This window comes from Anthonomus grandis, unplaced genomic scaffold (assembly GCF_022605725.1).
Source record: "Anthonomus grandis grandis unplaced genomic scaffold, icAntGran1.3 ctg00000707.1, whole genome shotgun sequence".
Classification (NCBI taxonomy): domain Eukaryota; kingdom Metazoa; phylum Arthropoda; class Insecta; order Coleoptera; family Curculionidae; genus Anthonomus; species Anthonomus grandis.
The window spans coordinates 23,305-35,351 of NW_026088578.1; the positions used below are offsets into that span (position 1 = coordinate 23,305).

The 12,047-nt window shown below is 31.8% G+C and overlaps 1 protein-coding gene across 1 annotated transcript; it reads left to right on the forward strand.

The window, feature by feature from the left end:
* The first annotated feature begins 1,232 nt into the window (after positions 1 to 1,232).
* On the forward strand, positions 1,233 to 6,099 carry LOC126749761 (uncharacterized). Its single transcript, XM_050459456.1, has 4 exons — positions 1,233 to 1,272; positions 1,490 to 1,720; positions 1,791 to 2,281; positions 5,614 to 6,099. The coding sequence occupies exons 1-4, from the start codon at positions 1,233 to 1,235 to the stop codon at positions 6,097 to 6,099; spliced, it is 1,248 nt and encodes a 415-aa protein (XP_050315413.1).
* Positions 6,100 to 12,047: the final 5,948 nt, after the last annotated feature.

The window sequence follows — 12,047 nt, forward strand, 5'->3', positions numbered from 1 at the left end:
TTCACAGCTGAACTTGCATTACACACTTTCCATTGAGAATTGCCTCCATTGTCACTAACTTTCTCCAACCTAAAATTTCATTATTGGAAAATATTAATAAAAAAATAATTTCAAAAAAATTTACCTGACTCCTACTAGTGATAACATTTTCTTGCCTCGGGTGCCTTCCAAATTGCTCATATTAAACACTATTGTTTTAGCAGGGACAAAACAAAATACAAAACCAAAAAAAAAGAATTATTTACTTGTTTAATTTAAAAAAAAACACACAAATAATGTTTGCTCTATACTGGCACAAATCAAATAAAATTATTAAAAATGTGGTCTATATTGGCACAATTCAAAATGTGTCACTATTGCATTAACACAAATATAAAATAAAATTAATAATTTTGCACTATACTGGCACAACAAGAAAAGTGTCACTATTGCCCGCAAACAGCGATAGATTCCCTAGCAAGGTTTATGGAATACTACTAATAGTAATATTGTACCACTATTGCCGTGGCTAGGAGGCATGATTTAAGATGATACTTTAGTGACCCTTCTGCCATCTGGTGGAAAACTAAAATACTAATTTTATGCCGGTCTTGACAAAATAAAGAATATTAATTTTAAGTTTTAATATAGTGTTTAATCCGATTTTGGCAATTTTTGAGATATGCCATTATTGCCGCCGTTGAGCGATATGATGCCAAATTAGAAATATAGAGATTTTACTATTATTTAGAGAGCGTGCTATTTTTATTGTTAAAAAGAGCAAAAATTAGGACTTTTATTCTAACATACCTAATTAAATAGAAGCACTATTATCTATCAATATTATTTATTATTTTTTAAGTGTTTTTCTCAAAAATATGTTGATTTTGCCCATTTTCTTATAACAGTTATCATCAATCACCACCAGCATTGTTCGTAGTAGTCCAAGCAGTTAACACGTATGATAGGCAGTCCATAGTTTTTCGCCTGTTTCAAAGGGTTAAAGTACAATTTTCTGCATCTTTCAGGCTAAGTATTGACTTATTTTAAAATCACGGTTGCCATAAATCAGTAAAATTCAATTTTTATTTCTCTAATTTGTGTAATAAGTATAACATAAATATAGTGCACGTACGTGATTATTACAGTGTTTACATTAACGGGTTTTCTATTGTAAACAGTATTTGTCTGAATTAACTTATATTTATTTCATATACGGGGTGATTTTGAAATTGTGATTAACTAATGTAATAATGGCTGGAGGAAGTACTACGGATGAAGGTGATCCAGGAAGTAATTGTGCTAAATGTAATTTAATATTTGATGACATTAAGTCGATAATACAATGTACCAGGTGTGCTAAGTATTTTCATGGAATGTTGAGATGCGCGGTTTTCATTTGAGAAAATCGACATGGAAATGTGAATCGTGTGATCCATCCGCATTTAGTGATATAAGACAGAGCGCACTAGGAAAAGAAGCCGCACAGATGATATTGTTATTGATTTAGATGATGTAGGAGATATTATCGCCACCTTGCAGCTCTTAGTCAGTAAAACTAACGAGTTAAATCAAAAAGTCGATCTCCTCTTAAACGAAAACCAGAATTTGAATCATGAAATTGCCAGCCTGAAGGAATGTAAGCCGTCAACAGCCCCAACAAGTGTGAACTCCAAGTTGTCATATGCTGCAGCAATAGGCACCAAAAATGACAGCAAAGTTTTGGTTGTAAAGCAAAGACGTAAAGCAAGTGAAGGAAGATTTGAGAAAAAAAGTCAATCCTACTGTTACTGGAGCCGGTTTATCGCTAGGTAAAGCAACTAAAAGTGGCGACGTTATCATTAAGTGTGGCAATGAGAAGGAGCTAACTTCGATTCAGTCGCAGATCCAGAACAACATGGTTGACAACTACAGTGTTGAGGTACCAAAACTTTTAGAGCACAGGATTAAGGTGGTAGGCATTAATGAGTCTGAGTACAACCTATCAGATAATGAAATTTTGGCCAAAATAAAGAGTCAAAATAAAATTCCAGAATCTCGAAACCGAAAAATTCAAATTGTGAGGAAAACTAAAATCGTAAGCAAAAAGTTCAATATGATCTTGGAAGTTGATGCTACCACGTATGGAGTGTTTATTGAAAAAGAGAAGATGAACATTGGTTGGAACCGTTGTCCTGTCTTCAACGAATATGGTATCCGAAGGTGTTTCAAGTGCTGTCGGTATGGTCATTTACTGAAAGAGTATAAAGAAAATAAAGTGTGTGCGAAGTGTGGTGGACCCCATGATGTTAAAGAATGTAATGTAAGTAGCGTTAAGTGTATCAATTGTGTAGTATCTAATGAAAAGTATGCTCTTAGGCTAAACGTCAATCACATTTCTTGGGATGTAACTAGTTGTGATTCCTATAAGCAAATTAAAGAGTTACAAAGGAATAAATATATTAAGTAACAATTAGACCTAAATATTGCACTTAACACCAACATTGTTTATTTTAATTGCAAAGGTTATCTAAACAAATAAGATAACATTATTTTACTAGTAAATGACTGGAGGCCTAAGATCTTGCTTTTGAGTGAGACTCACGTAACGCCGGTTATTGAGCCATGTGAGTTGATTGTTGATGGGTACAATTTGGAGCAATGCACTAGTAACAACAGTAGAACAAGTGGGGTCTTGGCCCTTATTAGAAACGATATTAGATATAAGGTGGGGTCTGTATTTTCTATTGATGATTATGTCTGGTTGTTGTCTTTTGAGCTATCTATGGGTGGAGGTAAATATTTGTGCTCTGTTTTGTACCATTCGCCTCAGAAACAAGATGCCAAATTTATAGAGTTTTTTGGGGAATATTTAGAGCAAGTTAGTGGATTTAATGGCACCAACATTATTCTTGGAGATTTTAATTTTGATTTATTAAAAAGCAGTTTTTATAGTAACAAATTATTAAGTATCATTTATACCATAGGGTTTAGTCAAATAATTAAGACTCCAACTAGAATAGTCCAAAGAAGTCAGACTCTGATTGATTATTTAATTTCAAATGGCAAATATCTTTTGCATAAAGTCCATCAAACTCCTAAAAATAGTGACCATTCTATTATATCAATTTCTATGGATCAATCGAAGGAACAGCCAATGGATATAGTAAGTTATACTAGGTCTTTTAAAACCTACAAATGCAATAAACTTTAGGAAGAACTGCTTACATGCAATTGGAATAGAAATAGTTCAGATGTTGACTTACTAGCTGATACTTTTGTCACAGATATTAGAACAATTCTTGACAGTATGTGCCCAAGGATTAAAATTGTGCAAAAACAGAAATATGCTGATAAAAAATGGATAACTCAAGATATAAGGGAGCAAATGCTGGAAAGGGATCGATTATATATTTCTATAAGGGCTGCCATAGAAAATAACGACAACATTTGGAATGAATATAAAGCTATAAGAAATAGTAATAAAGATAGTAATATAGTAAGCAAGATAAGAGTAGAAAAGGACAGATTTTTTGAGAACACCATAGATCTAAATAAAAATAATCAAAAAGAACTCTGGAAAAATCTGAAGATGCTTTTGCCAAGAAAAAACCAAAACATGCCTAATGAAATAAAGTTTGAAAATTAAATCATTACACAGGGGCATGATATTGCACATAGATTTAATAATTATTTCGTGAACATTATTCTTGCAGATATTCCACCAGCAGCAAATGGTCAAACATATTTCATTGAACCACCTACAATCCAGAATACCTTGACACAATTTAATAAAGTTTCGATGATTAAAATGAAGGAAATACTTAAAAATCTAAAAAACGTTAGTGGTGGGGAGAGTGGCATCTCTAAACAGGTTCTTTGCGATGTTGCTTATGTTGTAGATGATCGTCTTTGGGATATTATCAATACATCCTTAAGTACTGGGGTTTTTCCGCAAGCCTGGAAACTTTCTACTGTTGTTCCTGTTCTAAAAGTGCAAAACACTAAATTGTGTAATGAGTTTCGGCCAATTAACACCGTGCCTATTTATGAGAAGCTCCTTGAAGTATGTGTTAAGCCGGGCTCAAACGACTCGCGTATTTGGCAATTATTTGTCACTTGCGAATACTTGCCAAGTCGTGTGAGTAGTTTACGTGGACAATTATTCGGCACTCGTGTTTTTCCCACTGCCTATCGGTAAAAATACTACGAGTCAGAAGAAACGCGATTAATTTCTTATTTGACGAGTCCGGACTAGTTAAGCACTCACACGCTTCGACAAGTTGCTACGTTAGTTTTGGTATTATTTACTATTTAGTATTTTTTCGGCTTTTGACGAATCCGGACTTGTTAAGCCATATAATTTTGCACGCTTCGACAAGTGGTTACGTTAGTTTTGGTATTATTTACTATTTAGTCTTTTTGCGGATACGAATAGATACGAATTCAGTAATGGAGTGGCCAAACGAAGTACTAATGGAATTTCTTGATCTTTATGAGCAAGAACCAGTTATATGGTCTTCCAAACACCCACAACATAAAAATCGCAACGAAGTACAGGACGCATGGAAAAGAATTGAGGAAAAAATTAGTATTGAGTGTTCAGTAAAAGATTTAAAAAAAAAAGAAAGATTCACTAATAGCCACGTTTCGGTCCTTATTAAGTAAAGTAAAAGCTACTTCAGGAACGGGTAGTGGAGCTTCTCAAGTTTTTAAGCCAGTATGGTTTGCCTATGAAAAAATGGAAACTTTTTTACATGGAATTTATAAGCCTAGGACTACAGAAAACACAGAGGTGAGTAGATTTGTTTATTTATATTTATGAGTAATTGTCTTACCATGGTATTTTTCCAACACTTATAAAATAATCAGAAAATGAATTTCGTATGTCTTGCGCTTGGCGGCCAGCTTTTCTTGGTATTTTTTTAAGTGACAAAAAAGATGAATCCATCCTTTTCCGTATCAAAAGTTCCTGGTGAAGTATATACGTGTGTGGAGGATCTGCTTCTTCTTAAAAAATTATGTTACAAAACACAAGTCAAAACTATTTTTGAAGCTTTTTCGAGTTCGAGTTGCATTGGTTTTCCAAAAACTCTAAATAGCACTGCCATTATCCCAAAAACGTTTTCAACTATTCGCCTAGCTCGCGACAAACGATAATTGAAAATTCTTTCTTTGGTGCCTTTTTCATAAATTCCTGCAAATGGTTTCATTAAATGAGGTCCTAATGCAAACGCATCATCTGCAACAAATACATATGGAATGGGTATATCTGTCATAGGCAGTGGCTCATCTTTGGGAATCATTAGGTTTCCTGCGTCTAATTTCTTAAATAAAATCGTATTTCTGAAAACACCGCTGTCACTAATTCGTCCTTGGCACCCGATGTCAGCAAATGTAAAGCAGTAATTAGCATCTACTAAGGCCATTAAAACTATACTAAAATTGTATTTATAATTATAAAATCCAGATGCACTATTCATAGGAGACTGGATAACTATATGCCCAAGCAGTGGGGAAAGTTCCATTTTTTATTAAACTCGAGACCAATTGCTTTCCATTCTTGCGATGTTTTAGGCATCTAAAAAAAATTACATTAATAGTAAAACTTAAAAAAATAAACATATCAATTTTAAATATATATTTTTTTTTCAGGAAATAGAGGTGATTTTTATTACTACTGAAGATGGAGAAAACTCAACGAATGATTATGAGGAAGCTGAATCTTCTAATAAACAAAGTCAAGTTCATTCAGAAACTCAAGAAAATGCCCCATTTTTTATTGAAGAGAAGGAGCGTTTGCAGAAGGAAACCTTCAAGGAACCATTTAAAGGCAAACATTCAAAGAAGAGGCCCTTGGATATAGTAGAACAACGTATGGATGAGGCATACAAAATTATAAAAAATGTCAGTAATGCTAAGAAGTCAAAACCAAATCAGTGTCTGCTGTTTGGACAACTAGTAGCTGAGAAGTTGGAAGGCTTCGATGAATTTACACGCCTCACTATCATGCGTGATATTGACAATATTTTATTTCGGGCCAAGATTAACCAGTTACGTCAACAGTCACATTACATGATATCCCCTCCACAATCATCCCCTCTAAGTTATACTTCACAATCAACTTCACCAACCACTTAAGGATCAAATGCTTATGTCAGTGACCAGACCGAATTCTGGTTTACAGTCAACTTCATTCTCACAACCAACCTCACCGGCAATGTCTTATGATCCTCAGCCATCTCCACTAGGAGAAATACATATAGAAACCAAACAGTGTACCATACAATCAACAGGGTCGTTACCAGCTCCGACACAATCTTATCAGACTCAGTATGATAACGACAACCCTAATAATCTTACTTATTTGATTTAAATTGAAGATTTTCTCTGTCGTTTGACATTAAAGATTTAAATATTAATATGGTTTTTTTTTTGTAAAAAATTAGTTTATAATTATTACGAAAAAAAATTACTTACCTTTATCTCATCCTGTAGAACAGTTATCAAAGCATTACATACGTCAAATACATACGTTGAAACTGTTTGTGCTGAGAACTTGAAGAGATAGGAAAGGCTTTTGAAACTTTCTCCAGAAGCTAGAAACCTAAGAGCAACAGCAAATCTTTCTTGGACGGGGATTGCTTTCCTCATATTCGTATCTTTTTTTTTACTATCAGTGGACCAATTTTATTTAAAAAAAAGTTGAAGGCATCTGCGGACATCCTACAAAAATTTTCAAACTGTCCAGAAGGTTCGCGGATTAAATCTTGCAACAGTCAGAAGCGTTGTATCTAAAAAAACACACAGTAGAGTTTCATTATTTTAAAGTATAAAGAAGTAAGTAATTTTTGTACCTGTTTCTACTTTTATTTAAAGACACCATCCACCATCGCCTGTTATTTTTTGTTGTAATTTTAAATTAGCACCACTTATTACCACATATGCAGCACAAGCAACAACTTTGTCTGTATCACTTTCCATGATGACTGCAGACGAATTAAACCCGCTCGTTTTGTACTTTTAACTGAAAATTGACGAGTAACCTTGGCTCTATATTTCTCGATATTTCTTCAATTACCAAGTCGTGTGAATTATAATTACCTGCTTACTCGTATACTTGCCAAATATTCAATTATTTGCATATTCGTCAAGTATACGAGTCGTTTGAGCCCGGCTTTAAGGAACAGCTACTCGAACATTGTAATATAAATAAAATAGTTGTACCTAACCAATCGGGGTTCCGTGAGAATCATTCATGTGAGTCTGTCATTATTAATATAGTTGATAATTTTCTTAGGGCCCTTGACTCTGATAATCTAGTACTTGCTGTGTTTTTGGATTTTAAGAGAGCGTTTGAAACCGTGAGTAGAGAAATGTTAATTAGGAAATTAGAACGGTTAGGCCTTAAAAATAATGTATTGAAGTGGTTTCAGTCTTATGTAAGTGGTAGAGTTCAGCGAGTCATGTACAAAAATAGTTCATCTGTAATTGTTAATGTAAAGCATGGTGTGCCGCAGGGAACGGTCTTGGGCCCCTTGCTATTTTTATTGTATGTCAACGATATGGTGGAGGTAGTGCGGGGGTGTAATGTGGTGTTGTTTGCGGACGATACAATGTTATATGTGGTGAGTAAAGACATTCATCAACTGCAACAAGTCATGAACGTTGAACTCAATAACTTGTTCATCTGGCTTTGTAGAAATAAACTACTTTAAATCAAAATTTATTATAAGCAATATTTTTTTTGCCTATTTAAAATCATATTGGGGTCTCTTTGAGCGAAATGGACGAATTTCTTCAAAAATTTCTTACAGATTAAGTGAACAATATCTATGTACATCTGTATATAATCTGTGTATGTATAACATAAAAAATAATTTATTAGAAATAGACAAAAAGTAAAAGTAAAACAGTATATTAATAATATCCTTAATTCATTTACTTAATGAGGTGGGGAAGTTATTGGGAAGAATAGGTAAGATCTGAATATTCCTAAGCATATAAAACTGGATTATATATAGACAAAAAGCGACACAATCTCTGGATCTGAGATAGACAATCTAAATTTGCCTATTAAGCAAAGAACTTATAATAAGCCTCTCAATATATCCACATGATCATTTACAGAGAGCATGATTTTTGCTGAATAATTTTTCATATAAATTTTATGTAATAATAACAGATTTTTCCTAAAAGGTCTCGCATTACATGCTTCATTAAATATTCCATAAAGTATAATTGCGATAATATTAAGTTGCACCCAGAAGCGTGAAGCTTTAGAAAACGTGAATCCACAACGATTTGATACGTCGTCGTCGTCGTCGTAGCAGATGTACCGCGGCTGACCTAAGGTTAACATACCAAAATAAGAAAAAAAAAATTAAATACGTTATATAAGCGGTTAAAAATGTATTTTTTTAAATGTGCCTATTCTAAAAATGGCATTAACTAAATTATTTCATTGTTGCCGATGTTAGATGACGACGGCTGATAAATGTTATTTAACGTTCGATTGAGAAACGTCGATCTGTGAAATGTGGATGTTTTCGTCACGGTAGAACTATAATAGTTCAATCGTCAAACGGTTGTTTGTTTTTTTTTGGGGTGGGGATTATAGTTAAATAATGGTTTGGTATATAGTTACGGGGTGCCCTATTGGGGTGACTCATAAATCTTATTTAATAATATTAATAGTAATATATATTATTAAATATTCCACCCTTCTCTTTTAGTATATACCTCGCGCCACTCTTTTTAAGATTAAGTAAATATTTAAGTTCAATATATAATAATTATTTAAAATTATTATTGTTCTTGCAACTGGATGACTTGAAGTTTAAAAATGTATATTTTCAAAAATGTGTATTTTGTTCGAAGACACCTTGTAAATACAATCTCGCTCGTAATTTAATAAGTTATAATTTAAAAAATTATAGCACAACTCTTTGAAAAGTTAATGGCAAAAAATTATTTTAAGCATTGGGTCAAACAAATCCTAAAAAATGTCTTTAAAAAACTGAAAGTTAAATATAAAATGAAATAGTATTAAAGTACTTGTATTTATAATATAATTCTGTATTTATAGTTATATATTATTCATCAGTAATTAATTATTTTTTTCGAACTATTCGTAATTAAATATGTATATAATATTTCTTATATATCGAAAGAGTACAACACACCATACATTATTATCGTTAAATATAAGTTTATTGAACAATTTTTTAGTAAATTGTTGGTTTTGGTATATTCATTAAACTGCAGATTATATGTATATCATATACTATTCTGTGTACAAAAGGAAGATACCTTTGGCATTTAAAAAAATTGACACTGGATTTACATCTTTAATTTTTAAATTTGATTGATACACCTCAAATATTTGATAAAATGATCCTGATATCACAAACATGCCACTGTATAGCATACGATATACTTCCATGCTCGTATAAATCTTATAGTGGAATATCATGCATAGGCAAATCTAAAAAAAAAAGAAATGTATTAACGTGTATGAAAAACATTGAAAATAAGACAAATATATTGAAACTTAACCCGTTAAAAAATCTTCTAGTGCCTATTGAGGTTTAATTTTCCTAGGCAGGATTTATACCTTATTCCTAAGTTGGTCCTATATACAGTGCTTTTCTTTGAAGTCCCCCCCCCATTTATTTTTTGAACGGGTCAAAAAAAATTTTTGAAACTTGGCATAAGTAAATTGGTCTATAGATACTATTTTTCACTGTAAACTAGGTAGTTGTAAATTCCAAGATGGCGGCTGGGCGACATCTTGAGAAAAAATTTTAAATAGAAAGGGGGGTCGTGTGGTACCTCATTTTAAAGGTCTCAATGAGTACTTTATAACCTTGAAATATTAGACCCATATCTTAACTCGTTTCAAAATGGTGGCCTAATAAAAAAGTATTTTTTTTTATTTTAACGTTTTACATTTTTATGATTTTTGAATAGGTAAAAATCAGTGTACGAAAATAAATGCGTCACTATTTTATTTTGACATAAAAACGACAGTTCTAAATGTCAAAATAACACATAAGCGCCATCTTGAATAAATGCATTAAATAGAAATCTTGTGTTACCTCATTTAAAAGGTTTTATTGAGTACTTTTAATATTTATTACATGGACTCGGTAGACTCCGTTTTGACCTGTCTAAAAGTAACAGCCAAAAAAATACACTGTTGCGATTTTATTAACGTTTTTAATAATAATATACAAATAATTTATAATTTTTGAATTTTGGATTTAAAGATTAACTTTTTGGTTTCTAAAGACTTACTGAACCGCCCTCGTATGTCACATTTCACGTTAAAGGTTATTGAACATTATTTAGACATTCCAAAAACCAAATAGCTATTAAAAAAACTCGAAAAAAAATTTTAAGATATTTTTCCTTAACCGGTAAATTACTCTTGTATCGGTCATTGTTAGATAATATTAATAAATAAGTCTAAATAATGTTCAATAACCTTTAACGTGAAATGTGACATACGAGGGCGGTTCAGTAAGTCTTTAGAAACCAAAAAGTTAATCTTTAAATCCAAAATTCAAAAATTATAAATTATTTGTATATTATTATTAAAAACGTTAATAAAATCGCAACAGTGTATTTTTTTGGCTGTTACTTTTAGACAGGTCAAAACGGAGTCCACCGAGTCCATGTAATAAATATTAAAAGTACTCAATAAAACCTTTTAAATGAAGTAACACAAGATTTCTATTTAATGCATTTATTCAAGATGGCGCTTATGTGTTATTTTGACATTTAGAACTGTCGTTTTTATGTCAAAATAAAATAGTGACGCATTTATTTTCGTACACTGATTTTTACCTATTCAAAAATCATAAAAATGTAAAACGTTAAAATAAAAAAAAATACTTTTTTATTAGGCCGCCATTTTGAAACAAGTTAAGATATGGGTCTAATATTTCAAGGGTATAAAGTACTCATTGAGACCTTTAAAATGAGGTACCACACGACCCCCCTTTCTATTTAAAATTTTTTCTCAAGATGTCGCCCAGCCGCCATCTTGGAATTTACAACTACCTAGTTTACAGTGAAAAATAGTATCTATAGACCAATTTACTTATGCCAAGTTTCAAAAATTTTTTTTGACCCGTTCAAAAAATAAATGGGGGGGGGGACTTCAAAGAAAAGCACTGTATATTAATTGTGCAAATAAAACATAAACCGTGTGGAAAAACAAAATTATTATCTGGTAAAAATGGCATTAACGAACGATCTCGACTTTCTGAAAAATGATTTTTTATGTGAGAGAAATTGGTTCTAAAACTGGGAGCAATAGTGTCTGATACTAAAGATTTATAGAAATATTGTTCCGTTGAATTTGGTAAATCAGAGCCATTATTATCAATTAGGGTACCAAACCTTCTACAAGGAGTGGACCCAGATTTCGCTTTAAAATTGAACTTTATACAAGCTGTGTCTAATTTGTTAGAAAGGTTGCAGATTTTTCACTTTTTTGATTATTTTTTCAAAGTTTCAAAATGTATTAACAATTTTCTTTTAAATAAATCAAACAACACTCAAATTAATTTTTTAAACGTAAATGGAATTTAATTATTGAAGAAAAAAAGGATATTCTCAAGTGTCTAAATAAACATTGTTCACAAGTCGGAGAGAATATTGTTAATGAACTTATTAGCCAGAGTCAACATATTAATAATGAAATTATATTCGATCAAGTTGATTGTAGTGATAGTATGTTGAATGTTGCACCAAGCATTTGTGATAAGGTGCCTAAAATTATCATAGGATCAAAGCGAAATTATTCTGCATGCAAGGATGTGATAACAGTATTGGACATAATTAATTTAAAAGATTATATTTTAAATATCATTATAAAATTAATAAATATCCCAATTAATTAAAAAAGAATAAAATTACTCCAATATTTAAATCCGGCGACAAAGATCAGATGAATAACTACAGACCCATTCCTGTTGTTAACACTCTATCAAAAATGCTAGAAAAAAATATTAAAAAATTAATCACGTCTTTTATAAACAAAAATACATTGTCGGATACATCACTCTCACGAGATGTGT

Bases quoted from the DNA above. Each gene is read 5' to 3' on its own strand.
- LOC126749761 (XM_050459456.1), top strand. From the start codon at position 1,233: ATGGCTGGAGGAAGTACTACGGATGAAGGTGATCCAGGAA. The intron at 1,273-1,489 runs GTAATTGTGCTA...TTATTGATTTAG, and splicing joins GGATGAAGGTGATCCAGGAA to ATGATGTAGGAGATATTATC. The intron at 2,282-5,613 runs GTAAGTAGCGTT...TTTTTTTTTCAG, and splicing joins ATGATGTTAAAGAATGTAAT to GAAATAGAGGTGATTTTTAT.